Here is a 15,075-nt window from a genome sequence, read left to right as displayed (position 1 = left end):
AAACATCGCATAAGCTGCGACAGTGTTTTTGCACTTTGCTCCTTTATATATATATCCTGAAGCGAATGCACTCAGTATGCACACAGAGTATATGTGCATCTACATGAGTGTGTTATTGATACTATGTCGACTCACTTACTGGACTGAAGCCCAGCGTGTGTACCTGCACAGTAAATACTCTTACTCCACTCGTGCTCAGCCAGTGCTTGTGCAATGCATTACTGCCGCTTTCAGAGTTCATATCCTGAAAGTACTCCCGAGCCAACTCATCACGCAAACGCACTATAATGCAGAGCACACAGCGCCGCACCGTGCAGCACTGTTCCTCCATTACCTGCTGTGGGATTTGTCTGGCGAATGCAGCCTGCCTGACTCCATCTGATTCATGTTGTTGCAGGCGCTGCTCGGGTTTGCAGCTGCCACCAGTTTATACCTGCTCGTTCCCATGCTAGTTTCATGCTTGGAGAGAAGGTGCAACAATTTGTTTTACTGTATGTGTTGTGTGCTTTTTTTTTTGTGTGGCTACTAATGTATGTGTGTGTGTGTGTGTGTGTGTGTGGGTGTGTGTGTTAATGCACCACGGTTTTACCAGGTTCTGGAAGTTATTTATAGCATCTTTATTTCAAAGATTCATAGATTTTAATTAAGAATTCAGATTGTTTGGATGAAGCCAGAGACAGAGGAGAGCTGTGATGAAGGGAAGAGGGAGTGGAGCAGCTTTAACAAGGTGGGGGGGGAAGTAACAACACACACATTATGTTGTGTGGATGTAGATGAAATAATAGACGTTCTCTCTTTTAACTCTTTCTGACATGAAGCCTGGATGACGCAGCAGTACCAGTATGTCCAATAAGTACAGTAGCTGCCATTAAAGACATGCACAGTATTTAAACTGGGACCAGTGTGTGTGTGAGAGAGAGCTACATGCATGTGTAAGTGTGTAAGTGTGTATGTGCGGCTCCAGATGCATGATTCCACTTCTGTTGGGTGACACATCATGCAGGAAGGTGAAGAAAGTGGGTGTGACTGCCACATCTGGCGTGTGTCTGTGTCTGAATGTACACGCGTGTGGACATGTACACTTGCTTTCAATTGTGCACGTTTGTTGCAGCACTCAAGCTATACGTGTGTGCATTCATTCATGTGTGCATGCACACAAAGGCGCAGCGAGCGAGAGGAAGAATAGCTCGCACCTCCTCGGTGTGTATTCTGTGGCTGCTGTTGCAACCAACTGTCAGGCGGAGACAGGAGGGAGGGAGGAGAGGAGGGGGGGGGAGCAGGCGGACGAGGTGTGAAACCATAACCAGTGCTTATGGATGTAGAAAACCATACATCAGAGGCGTTGGTGCTCATGAAATCACATGTAAAGGGTTAATTGTCCGGTGAAGGGTTTATAGCCGATTTGAATCCATTATAACCCAGCTGTGAACCAGTGGCTGGAAGGAAGTGGGTGATTAAACCCTCCTCAGCACAATGTTTGCACATTCTAAGAAATCACAATATTTCGAAGGCTGTGAACTCTGTGTCGCTCCACGTTTACACTGAGTATGTGTTACTGGTTTCATTGGGGCAGACTGAGAAAGAGACAAGAGGCTCACAGAGACGGATTCAGTCTGTAGAGGAAACTCCACACAAGTCACACACACATCAACACAACCAAAGTGTCTCAGTAACTGTAGTTTAACCAAATCACCTATAGTTCCTGTCTTGAATATTTAAATTTAATAATTTGGAAATTGTGGTGAAGTAACACCAAATGTATAAAGTGCAGATGTAACAGTGGGTTGTAGGTGATCGAGATGTTCACCCTTTAAAGGACAATTTTTCATTAACATGTCTAAAAACTAGATCTTTGTGCATTTCTTTGGGTTTGAACATTGTTTGAAACAAAATATATAACAATGTTATTCAAGGTAACGTTTCAACTTGGTCGCTTGTTAATTGCGTCATATCCTCAAAGGGTGTAATACGAAGAATAAACACGTTGCTACCCAGTTAGCTTTAGTCGGCAGTAGATATAATAATATATAATTTTAGATAAGTGATATACAAATAAAGTTATTATTATTATATATATTGGATGAAGCTTTTTAATTGTGTAAATGTACCAGTGCACAAAATAGAATATGTCCTACTGAAATCTAGTTACATGAATAACTATAAAATAGAAATGGTCTGAGCACTGAAATTTAAATGTGTGAATCGCAGCTGTTCTTCATCCTGTCTCTGTCTCTGTCTCTGTCTCTGTCTCTCCTTTACTCCACTGTCCCGCTCCCCTTTCATTTTCATCCTCAGTTCAAAGGTTCCAGGCTGAGTTTTTTTTGGCCTGACAGACGAGTGCCGCTGCCAAATCCGCTCCTCTGTTGGATCAGCGGCACACCTCTGCAGAGCAGCCTCTCTTTTGTCTCCAGACCTGTTTCCGTGCCCCCCCACACACATCCATGTTCCGGAGCACTGCTACAGGTCTGGTGCGCCTCTGCTGCTACTGGACCCACTTACTTTTCAAACAGCGCCTGACAGCAGCTAAACCCTTTTCTCTCCCTCCTCCCTTTTATCCGGGCCCTGCTCCTTCTGTTCATTTCATCTGTGTAAATCCGTGTCCAGCGGTGTGAAATCTGTTAATCGATCGTGACACTGATTGCAGGGGCCGCTGTTGTACGGCGGCTGCGGCGACACGGGAGCCAGGAGGATAGAGAAAGGGAGTGGATTGATGTGAGGTGTAGTGCACGTGAGCGAGAGAGTGCACGTGCAGATTGAGAGGGTGAGAGGACGGGCGAAACAGAAGGAGAGGAAGAGATGAAAGAGAGGGGGGGGCACGTGCATGAGAGACAGGAAGAGAGAATAATGTCTGTGTGTGTGTGTGTGTGTGTGTGTGTGTGTGTGTGTGTGTGTGTGTCAGAGTGGGGGTGAATGAAATATTCCTAATTGACGGGCTGAAGGTTGGTGGTCGCTGGTTTAACGGCTTGATGACTCTAATGGGCTGTTGTGTGCCATTTAGATATTGTTGTGGTTAAAAAGCTTTGGCAGCTACAGGACTCCTGTCACGGAGAGAGAGAGAGAGAGAGAGAGAGAGAGAGAGAGAGAGAGAGAGAGAGAGAGAGAGAGCAACGCAGTGTTGAAATTATTTAATCCTTATTTACTCTCAGCGTTAAACATTTCCTGATATCTGGAGCAAATGGGTCACATCACTAATCTAAACATCTGGAAGTAAATGAACAGCTGTTGATGTGACCTCATGTCCTTTAGCTGAGGTTTGGTTTTACACCATGTGATTGGACAACAGGCCACAGCGTCACCCTTCATATCTCAATATACAGACTTGTCCACAAAAGCAAGCTCTGCAGATTTAAAAGAAAATGTTGGATTGAAAATGGTCAGGTAGCAAAAATCAATGGCCAAATAGAGAAAATGGAGAAAAGTAGCCTGTTGGTAATGAGTCCTCTTAAAGTGCACGGCCTCAGATCTACCGTATAATACCACATATTAAAGTATATTAAATATCAGGCTTTGGATAACGTCTGCAAAAACTCGAGGTAAACTCCAGTGCAAATGACATCACCACAGCGACGTCTCACTCCTCTTATCCGGGATGATGTGTCTTCAGTTTTGCACCGTGGGAGGAATTGCATCCGCGTCGTCCATCTTGTATCTACAGTGTACGATGCAGGGGAAGTGAGGGGAGTTCTGGGATAAGGAACGATACAGTTTGAAGTATTCATAAATCCAGCAGCTAGTTTTTGCCTCCGTCCGTCTGTCCTGAAGCAAAACAACCTCTCACATCTGTGGAACATGCAACTCTCGCTCGCTGCCGCCTTGTCTTTCTTCAAGCTTCACTGGCTCAACTTTGTTTTAATGAGGCCTCCCGCACAGACACATGCACACAGGTAACCACAAGTGCATAACAAGACGGGATCTGACGGTGACATAACGAGGGAGCGTCCCGACGCGTTAGCGTCACAGAGAGGCAGCGCCACAAGAGCCGGGTGGCGAGGGAGAGTGAGGTACGAGGAGAGGAGCATGCAGATTGGCTTATTGTCTTAGCCCGTCTTCTAACATGTTCTGTTGTGGAGACAAATCCTCGCCGCTGTCACGCCAATAAAGCAGATTTGAGTTTTAATTTTCCCCGCAGCCTCCCGAGCGAGGGATGGTGACGGAGACAGATAGAGGGTGGTCTGTTTGCAGGAGGAACCTCTCTCAGTTTTCATTTTATCGCGTGCCTCCGTGTAATTTCTTCCTCTCATCATTCCGGCGATGCGGAACATTTGTTACATCTGTCACGGAGCCACCGCGGCGTCGACCCCGGCGCCCTCCGCTTCTCGAGGTGCCGGAGAACGAGGACTCGAGGCTGATTCCGCAGTTGCGCTCGTTAAGTCAGCGTGGATGAGAGAACGCCGGCTAAATGCCTGAAATGTAAAATGCAGGGGACGGGCGGAGAGCAGAGGAGATAAAAGAGGAGTGAGATAGAGAGGGTAGTCTTTGCTTTGGGAAGTGGAGAGGCGAGGAAGAGGAGGAGGAGGAGGAGGAGGGAGATAGAGAGGGTGGTCTCAGCGCTGACAGTGACTGAGAGCAGGCCTTTATCGTGTTGCCAGGAAAAGAACACAGAAGCACATATCAACCGTACTCTCACTCTATTTCCTTTTGCTCTCCGCTCGCCCCCTCCTCCTCCTCCTCCTCCTCCTCCTCCTCCTCCTCCTCAGCCACTCTTTTCCATAGGCCGACAGTCTTGAGGGTAAACGTTGACCTCGGCCCTTGCTGTGATGCATACATATCACATGTTGGAGATGAAGAGTAGAATTGGGGCTGAGGTGAGGAAACCAAGTAGTGGATGTGGCAGAATTCAGTTATTGTGGTGGGAGGTGGCGAGAAGCAGCCCCAGCATGATGATGGCTCTGGGCCTACGACTGACAGCGCAGCCCAGGTGCACCCTGGGATGCATGATAGATGGAGAGAGGGAGGGAGGAAGGAACTGAAGAAGACGCCGTAGAGAAACGTAGCAGGGGAGGGCTGAGAAGAAGAAGAAGAAGGACGAGGTGGGGTGTCGAAGAACGAAGAGGAGGAGGAGGGAGAGCGGGAGATAATAGGAGGAGAGACGAAGAGTGGAGAGTTGAGGGCAAGCAAGAGCAGGAGATTGAAATCAGCAGATATGACAGGAGTGGAGGAGATAGCGGAGGACGGAGAGAGTGGAGGGGGAATAAATGGATGAATAACATCCCTTATCTGAAACTTAGCGTCTCCCTCACTCCCCACTGCCTCGTTTCCACCGCATTAAAACGCCCGCTGACATCTGGATTCTGTCTTCAGTGGGAAAGGTTACAATCAGCATTCACGCTTATTTATCGGCTCCGTCTCCGAGTGGCAGTGATGCCCCTCGCCCCCCGTTCCCGTTGTGACGCCACGACGCACATCATGGAGGCAATAAAGGCTCATTGCCTCCATCTGTAACTTCTGTGACTCTGCTCGGCCTCAGATTCCATCCGTCTGTGTTCAACCAGCTTCGGCATCGTTCGGTCGCCACTGAGACACGGTCACTGGCCCGTAGGCTGCTTTCTAGTGTTTACTAGAAAAGACGTGGGAAAGAGTTAATGGGCCTTTTACCTGCGTCTTCACTACAACAGGAAAATGTAATATTCAGGCAAAAGGTGGCGTCTGGGTGGAGCAGCAGAAGTCTGGACACGATGTAGAGATTGTTATTGTCGTTGTCTTTCTAAGTCCATAACGTCTCCTCCGTCTTCTACGTGTATCCTGAGATATTTGGATTATTCTCGCTGGGAATTTTCCGTACATCTTACTGGATGGAAAAGTTCCAGAAAATGTCCAGAGCAAGTGACTCAGACATGTGCTGCCTCATATTCAAACCCCTTCCGGAAAAGTTCGGTGAAATGTCTGCAGGTCTGACAGCAGCTATAGAGAGAGAAACATCCCACATCAATGAAAACAGCATGAAGTCTTATTAGGAAGCTCTCGAGTGTGAGGTTCATGTTTATTTACTACAGTGCTGAAAATACATGTGTGTCTTTTATCGTGTTAACGTGTTTTAAAACTTGATTTTCACCGGAGTGTGACTTTAACTGGGTTTCTAAAGTCACCTGAGCTGGAAACCACTCCACTGTCTCCAGTGGACTTTTTAATGTGACCCCTGTGAAATTCTTAAATATGCTTGAGAGCTATATTAGTCTGAAGCATCTGAAAGTCGACCTTCAGAGAGAAACGGGCACCGAATCTTATTTAATTAGTTAATTAAACTTTTCTGCTGAGTTTGGTTTGGGTTGTAAATCCAGTAAACACTATACAAGTATATTATATACTTACTTACTATAATACCACACAGTGAATGTGGCTTTTTGTGCATAACAAAATGATGTCAGTGAAAATAATGAACTGCTTGTGAAGTAATGGTCGGTTACCACAGTAGGAGTCAAACTCGTTATCCAGGCATGATGGTGCTTACGTTTTAAACAGTATATTAGAATAAATATTCCTAACACACTCAAAACAAAACCTCCAAACCAGTCACTGTTTTACAAAATCATTTCATCCATAGGTTCAACACCCACTTCTTTATTAAATATGATTTATACTGAGCTTACATTTTTAGACAAATTCCCAGATATAAAAGCTCGACTGGCTTCACATATGTTGGAGACTCAACCTTCCCTCCAGCCTCCATATTTAGTCTCTGAGGCACACACACACACACACACACACACACACACACACACACACACACACACACACACACACACACACACACACACACACACACACACACACACACACAGAAGGAACTATTACTAATCTACAAGGACCAGGGGACAAACAAGTGCAGCAGCAGGAAAAGCATCAGACTGCAGCGGCCCCTCAGTGGGTCGTCTGCTAAACTTAGAGCAGAAATGGGCCAGAAAGAAACGATCTGTGCCTGCATTAGTGTGTCTGTGTCTGTGTGTGTGTGTGTGCGTGCATTTGTGTGCGTGTCTTGAGTGTTAAGTGGTATTAACTTCCGTTCACACACACTCTGATTGTGTTAAGATGTGAAACAAAACACTCTCTCCTGCATTGTGTCTCTTACGCGGCTTAATTTGTTCCTTCCGGTTTCTTTTTGTACTTTTGTTCCCCGTCCCTCTTTTCCTCGTCTTTTCATCCTCTCTCTCGAATCCGCGGAGGCTCGGGCGGCCGCGACAGTGTCGTCGCATTCAAAGTCACGTCGAGTCAAAATTAGTCAAATATTTTAATGAAGACCCGTGCGTTTTTTTGATTTTAATTAAGGTTCAAAAGTACTTAAAATAAGGTCACTGTTAATTAGATGATGGTCTGACAAATGTGCGAGCTAATTAAGCTTGTATGTGTTTGATTAAAGATAAGTCGGCTTCCATGATAAGAAATGTGATGATGAGGCACGAGAAACGCCAAGTGGAGGGAAAAGAGAAGACGGGGACTGTGGGGGGGTTGAATTGAGGTAGAGATAATAAGTGTGTGTGTGTGTGTGTGTGTGTGTGTGTGTGTGTGTGCGACAGAGGGGGAGAGACAGGCGGGCTCGTCATCAATATGTAATTTTAACGCAAGTGGTGATGGTGGCTTGAGCTCAGAGGCTTTATCAGAAATGAACGCTCTACAGTGTGTGTGTGTGTGTGTGTGTGTGTGTGTGTGTGTGTGTGTGTGTGTGTGTGTGTGTGCGTGTGTGTGTGAGAATGCCGGTGGCTATGGTGAGTTTTTTATCTCCTGCCCACTGTCTTTTAAATTCACTATATTTAAGCGAGGGCCAGCTGTTCCCCCCTTCCTCCTGCCTCACCTCCTACTCTCCTGCTTTCTCTTCTTCATCCCTCCATCCATCCATCCTCTCTCTCTCTCTCTCTCTCTCTCTCTCTCTCTCTCTCTCTCTGGCCGCTTTTTCCATCAGGCAGTGCAGCAGCCGTCAATAGCAGCCCCCTGCTCAGGTTCAAAGGGGCCTTCATAGGCAGGATGGAAATATGCTTTGCCAAAAAACCTCCCAGCAACAGACACCATCATCCCCCTGCCTCTGAGTTGCTCTACCTTTCCATCTCTGTGTCTTTGTCTCTTGTTTCACTCACTCTCTTCCTCTGAGTCGCTGCTTCCTCACAAATAATACGGGAAAAAGAAATACCTGTACGCTGTAAAGTTAACTTCAGACCTTAAAATCAATATACTGTTGCAGGGGAAATGTCAACCCAGTGCTGTTACACGGGCTAATTGGGATGTAAGCCCTCGTTCCACATGATCTCACAGATTATCTCTGGTTCTTCTTGTGCAGTATTTTAGGATTGGTAACACATGACCCTCTTTTTTATTTATTTATTAGAGTTTAACAGATCCGATAGATCCAAAAGAATGCAACTGTGGAGAACCTTTCCCAAAATGCATACTTCCTATCTCTCCTTATCTAACACACTTACTCACCAGTGGCAGTGCAGCACGACTGCTAGTTGGGAGCGGGCAAAGACAAAAGGATTTCTAGGATAAGAACAGTTTCATCCGCGTGAACCCAAAATACTTAAAAGACGTGATATCGGATCCATAGATTCATGTACTCGCCGATGCCTGTAGTGAAAACCCACAGGAAACAGGGCGTCCGCAGCTGACACGGTGGAACAGCGGGTTGTATTATACTCACTGAATGTGACCACTGTACAACACACTTCTCTATTCATTGTGTGTGCGTGTGTGTTTGAGTGCACGTGCATATTCCGGAGCAAGATTGGAAGTGGGTGTATTTCTTTTGCAGCCACTGATGTGCCCCTATCTGTGTAATTGAAATACCTGAGTTATTGACTCTCTCTCTCCCTTCCCAAGTCAAATAAGTGCTCCAGGAGTGTGCACTCATTTGGAGGCTCTGGGGCAGAGCAGGCCGACCAAGGCCTTTCAACCATGGAACACACACACACACACAGACACACACCAAACACACACAAGTACATATAACGAGCAGCCCACAGGGGCCAAATCTGCACAAATGAAGCATCCAGGCACAATTAGACGCACAAACACACAAACAGGCATCGATACACTCACACGCAAACGGCATAAACTGACACATACGGACGCTGAATCACACATGACACGTCTTTATCTCACACACGTGTCACGTAGCAGAGGACACACGCACACACACACACACACACACACACACACACACACACACACACACACACACACACACACACGCACACGTGTCCCGTCTCTCTCTGCCTCTCTCTCTCTGACAGCAGCAGTCCTCTGTGGTTGAACAAGTCAGGCTTAGCCTCCTCCTGCCTAAATGGCTGGCTGACTGCCTGACGTGCACACACACACACACACACACACACACACACACACACACACAGACACACACCTCAGTTTGCCTGCTCCATCACTGACTCCTGGCTTCCTGCCCCTTCACTGCTCGCTCCATACAGGATCACAGCCGTCTGCCAGGCTGCCCGCTTCCCCTCCATTCATCCTATTGTCACCACGTTGTCCTCGGCCTCCGTCCCTCTGGAGGCTGCAGATCTTGGCCCCGTCCTCGCTGCTCTTTGTACATCTCTATCCTTTATTCTCGCTCGCTTAATTCCTTTTCTCTCTTGTTTTTTTCCCTCTTCCCTTATCTCCGCTCTCTTTCCCACAGTTTTATCTGCTCTTTCTCTGCATCTCCTCGTATCTCTGCATCTCTCTTGCCCACCCCCCCATCCCTGACCCCCCCATCCCCGCTGTATTGTGTGCCGTGGCGTATTGTTGTCTGTGTACAGTGGCCGGCGCTCACGTCAGCTGTGGATGCACAGGGAAGAAGACAGGAAGCATATTTAAAGCCTCGCTGGCCGGCGTCCCTCGCCTGGCTGGCTGACTCGCTGGCCTGGCTTCCCCCTCTGGGAGTTTTAATACTCACTAATCGATCACCTTGTGCCAACAGAGGTGGTAATGTGGCCAGACCCTAATTATTGTTGCTGTAAATGAAGAGAGGTGTTTTGCAGCACTTCATTCTGCTCAAGCTTTCCTATCATCCGGCCCACCGGCTACGTTTCCTCACCCCCGTATCTCTCACCCTCGCCGTGTCTTTCCCTGCTTCTGTCTTCTGCTTCTTTTAGCCTGTTTCTTCTTTCTCGAAGGCCAATGAAAATCCTGCAGACCTCTGGCACTCTGAATAAGTGCGTTGGACAGTACATTAATGCTGCTCTTGAGAAGAAGAGAGCGATAGAGAGAGAGAAAGCCAGAGGAAATTGTGGGGGGGGGGACAGGGTGACAGGGGGGGGGATGCTGTACGCAGGATAAAGGAGGAGGCGAGAGTGGCGCGAGTCTGGAAATTCAATTATAACTGTGCCCTGGCGGTAATTCCACTGGTATAAATGGGACGGCGGAGTGAGAGAAGAGATGGATGAAGGACGAGAGAGGAAGGAAGCAAGAGAGGAAGTTGAGGAAGGAATGGATTCAAGTTATCTGAGGAACATGACCACCAGCATCAGTATTTCACGCACGCAGCCTCGACGGCATCGAACCCGGCTTTAGATGCACATGTTTTCTTATTTCGCACAACATGGGGATAATGACATGTTTTCAACCTCGCGCTCGTGTATCGTAGCCGTCGGCGTGCCACCTCTACGGTACGGCCCTGATCTCATTAATACAACAACAAGGTAACGGATCAACCCGCGTGCGTCCCCTGGGAGGGGCAGGTTAGCGTTTGATGTCGAGCCAGAGAGAGAGAGAGAGAGAGAGAGAGAGAGAGAGAGAGAGAGAGAGAGAGAGAGAGAGAGAGAGAGAGAGAGAGAGAGAGTCCTAAGAAGCCGGAGAGATTTCAACACCCTGCCTGCCCGGCTGTCAGCTGCCACCGAGTTCAAATCCTTTCAAAATAAACTCTCATTCATGTTATTTACCACACAAATGTACCAGAACACCAACACAGTGCATTGTACCTACAGTCGTTCTCATCGGCTGACTCACACGTGCACAATAACCAGCTCAGGACTTGTCTAGACTCACATCTCTCACCTCCTCCTCCTCTCATTCTGTCCAGCTCAATATTTCTCCTCAACACTTTGTGGCCTGGACATCGGGGTGAGAGACGTTTATCTGAGGGTCGGCTGCACTGTCTCCATCTCTCGTGTTCAGATTGAGCTCCTCCAGTGGAAGGAAGTCCGTAAATGTTTAATACGAGGAGTGTTCAGGGGAGGTGTGTTTACAGCAGGAGGCTCTACACCGACACTGCATCGTTTCAATGAGCTTGTGATAAAACAAACGGCTGAAAACGACAGATGACATTGAGGACAGCGGCCTCGAGTCCCGTCCCACCCCACCCCCCCGCCCTCCAGCCACCCACGTGTACAAACTCATTAAAGGAGTCATAAAGGCAACTAATGAAAATCATGACCGGTATCATTACATTAGCCCACTGGTGTCCTCTCGCCTCTCTCCTCTGCGAGCGGGAGAGAATAAAAGCAGCTAAATTAATGCTCGCACCAGTAATGTCACAAACCCGCCGCCGTCCTTCAAGTAGCTGCTGTTCTCCTGTGTGTGTGTGTGAAGCCGAGCACATTAAAGTTCAGGACGATGCTGTTAGGTAACCGCTGTGTGTTTGTGTCTTCTCTCCCAGGACGACAACTCCATGTTCTTTCAGTTCGGCCCCTCCATCGAGCAGCAGGCTTCGGTCATACTCAACATCATGGAGGAATACGACTGGTACATCTTCTCCATCGTCACCACCTACTACCCGGGTTACCAGGACTTTGTCACCAAGGTAACCGCGCTCAGCCGAGACATGGACGTGAAGGAAATAAAACACAGACCACGTTATTATTAATGCGAGGGAGGGTGAGGGAATGAAGTTTTAGGCAGAAGTATTTATTCTCAATGCTGAAGCATCATCAGGGAGATGGTTAATTGTTATTAACTTTTCACAGCGGCCACATACCATCAGTCTTCATGTGGAGCTGTTCTATCGCACAAATATATCCAAACCTTGACTCCTCTCGCCAAACAAATGTGTCTGTGTCCTCTCCGTCTGTCTCCTAGGATCTAATGTTCACGTCTGTCTTCCTAGCTCAGCCTTGGGTCCTGCGAATACTGCAATAGAGAGAAGGGGACTCAGTATATAACATGGGGTGGAGAGTGATAGAGAGTCAAATAAAAAAAAGTCAATATCTTAATATCACAATGAAAATATTTCAGCCCTGCTCTGTGAAATGTATACTTCAAAAACCAGAAGGATGCTCAGAGAGTTCATACCTTTGCCAAGGCTGATTTTATTTCTTTGCGAAATTTACAAAAATGTGGATGAAACGTCCTAACTTGCCCACGTTAAAGAAATTGGAAAACAATTCCTGGATCGGCACGTTTATCCGGATCCGGTCCAAAATGTCACGAGTTCTTCCGTGAGTCACGTCCCACCCCTCCGCAAAAGTTCATGGAAATCGGTTCAGCTGCTTTTGAGAAATCCAGCTACAGACAAACAAACAGCAATAAAGACATAAGCTCGTTGGTGGAGCTAATTAACGAGCTTTTAACAGATGATGCTGATTAAACACAAGTTAGCGGAACATTCAGAGGTTGGTATGAACTGGACCTCCCCTCTGATAATCCCTGTTGTGTTTGTTCTATCTGCTTCACGCTCTTATAATGAATTCATCGGTTACTTACTGACTAGTGAGACAGAAACTAGTTTACATTTGTCAAATAAATTAAAGAAATACACAACAATAGTATCTAAGGACGAGTTTTCCTTGACAAAAATCCATTGTTTGAGATTCCCTGACATGACAACAAGCTAATCACCCTCTGTTTCCTTGGTTCAGATCCGTAGCACCATCGAGAACAGCTTCGTGGGCTGGGAACTGGAGGAAGTGATATTACTCGACATGTCCGTGGACGACGGAGATTCAAAGATCCAGAACCAGCTGAAGAAGCTGCAGAGCCCGGTCATCCTTCTCTACTGCACAAAGGAAGAGGCCAACACCATCTTCGAGGTGGCCCACTCGGTCGGGATCACGGGCTACGGCTACACGTGGATCGTGCCCTCTCTGGTAGCTGGGGACACTATCGTCGTGCCTGCGGAGTTCCCCACAGGTACGGAAACATGTCAGCGTCAAAATGAGGAGTAACAATGGGATTATAGTTTTTTATCTCGGCGTGGAAAACTACTTGCCTTGAGCTCGGATCCTAAACCCTTTGTAAGGACAACAATTAGATTTCATGCAGCGTTTGGTTGATGTTTATCAAAAAGAACCGTGAACGCATGTGTCTACGCAGGTGGCCTCGGTCTCTAGCTCTGCGCAGACAGAGAGGTCAGTGATGTACAATCTAATCTTTGTCACATCTCGCCTGTAAAGTGACAATCAGGAGGTAATGAGCTCGCGTCACGTTATCACACTGTTGGGCCACGTCACAGAATTCAACTTGAACTGTTGTAATCATTCATAAAGCTGTGAGAGATGAGAATAGAATAAGAATGTGATTTGTAAAACGAAATTGGCTGTGCATCTCCAAAGCGTTCACAAGAAAAGTGATAACAAAGACATAATAATCAAAATGTTGCTATTTATTACAGTTTAGATAAATATGGGGCTGGAGATGAGCTTTAAAACGACATGAGAACCATTTCTCTGTGATGTAAATTTAGGGAAATACAACCAGTCAGAGTCAAAGTCCCAACAAATAGTTCAACCTCTGTCAGCTTATATCTCCCCTAATTATGATCTGAGAAATTTCAGTCTGATGATTTGACTCAAAATTAAATTTGGACATCTCTTCTTTTTGTTAAATTCCTGTCCAATAAGCCTAAAATCTCAAAAACATCCTGATTCCATCACTCGGCACAAACGTTAAAATATTGTTTTTCCAAATTTAGTTTTTTTACTTTTCGTCTCTTTCGACTTTTTTCTCCTGCAAGACAAAAAAAAAAACAATAACCTGACCTTTCCTAACAAGTGAGGGAGCATCTCCCCCTCACAACACCACTGGAGGTCATTGTAACCTTTGAAGGTCAAACGTGGAACCAAAGTGACATCTAAGTTGGGGAGCACAAACCACTCAACCTGCTCGCACAGTCCGTCAGGCGCCACCTGTCACACCGCGTCATGTAACACCACTTTTCAGCCCTCGGGGGGGTGGGGTGGGGTGGACAGACACTTTTAGAAAGGCCAGCTCGTAGTCGGAATCAAACCTCTGTCAGTGATGCCGCCGCCGTCACCGCCACAACTAATGGAACTTTCCGTGACTTTGGTCAGTTTCACTCTCTGCGGCAGAGTGAACCGAGGAGCAGGTTGTATATTCGCTCTGGACGTATGAGCTCGACAATTTGTTGGTGTTTGGCGCGTTGATTTACGGCGAAGGCGAGATATTACACTCCCGCCTGTCCTCAGCAGTTTCTGGGAAATGGTTGCCAGGCCGAACCTGAAATCGTTTTTGCTGTTCACGCACCATAATTCAAACTTTTTTTTTACCTCTGCTCCCTTATTGGCATCCATGGATGATTTACTCTAAATTGGAGTAAGGTGTGCGCCTGTGTGTGTGTGTGTGTGTGTGTTTGGTGCCTTTTGTGTGTAATGTCGTTGTGCATTTGTCTGTGAAATGTGCGCTTGGTTCATGATTTAATTTCCATGAGAAAATAATGGGTGAGTGTAATCAAATGGGTGTGTGTGTGTGTTTGTGTGTACAAGGTGAGTGTTTACCTGCAGGACAGGGTGAACAAAACTAAGGGTGTGTGTGTGTGTTTGTGTCATTTGGCCTTTTCCAAATTAGGGTTCCACTCTATAAAGTTTGATATATCACCGTATCAGTTATGTAAATCAGCACAACAACTTCCCTCTTGATTTATGTTGCCACGGAGATAATCGTGACTCGCTCGTGATTACAGAGAGGAGCCGGCGCTGAGGCTGCGTTGATGGACACACACAAAGCTTTCTGAGCTCGCACTGAATTATCATGGGATTAATCATCATGAGTCGTGATGACAGATCACTGGCTAAATGTCAGTCACTCATTTAACGTGTGATGGACGTGAATCAGAATTCACCATTTCACAAGACACTCAGAGAAGCTCTGTAGTGTGAGTGTATATCTGGATATTATACATTAAAGCAGAATCAGCTCTTTCAA

The 15,075-nt window shown here is 46.7% G+C and overlaps 1 protein-coding gene across 1 annotated transcript in view; it reads left to right on the top strand.

Moving 5' to 3' along the window:
- Positions 1 to 15,075, top strand: part of LOC118123160 (glutamate receptor ionotropic, NMDA 2B) — a 100,265-nt gene that overhangs the window by 41,844 nt on the left and 43,346 nt on the right. The window contains exons 4-5 of the mRNA XM_035180344.2: positions 11,576 to 11,719; positions 12,774 to 13,044. Coding sequence (XP_035036235.1) covers positions 11,576 to 11,719; positions 12,774 to 13,044 — 415 coding nt within the window. The remainder of the gene's footprint in view (positions 1 to 11,575; positions 11,720 to 12,773; positions 13,045 to 15,075) is intronic.

Source organism: Hippoglossus stenolepis, chromosome 16 (genome assembly GCF_022539355.2).
Source record: "Hippoglossus stenolepis isolate QCI-W04-F060 chromosome 16, HSTE1.2, whole genome shotgun sequence".
Classification (NCBI taxonomy): domain Eukaryota; kingdom Metazoa; phylum Chordata; class Actinopteri; order Pleuronectiformes; family Pleuronectidae; genus Hippoglossus; species Hippoglossus stenolepis.
The sequence above is the reverse complement of the archived record's forward strand: the minus strand, read 5'-3'. Positions and strand labels throughout refer to the sequence as shown.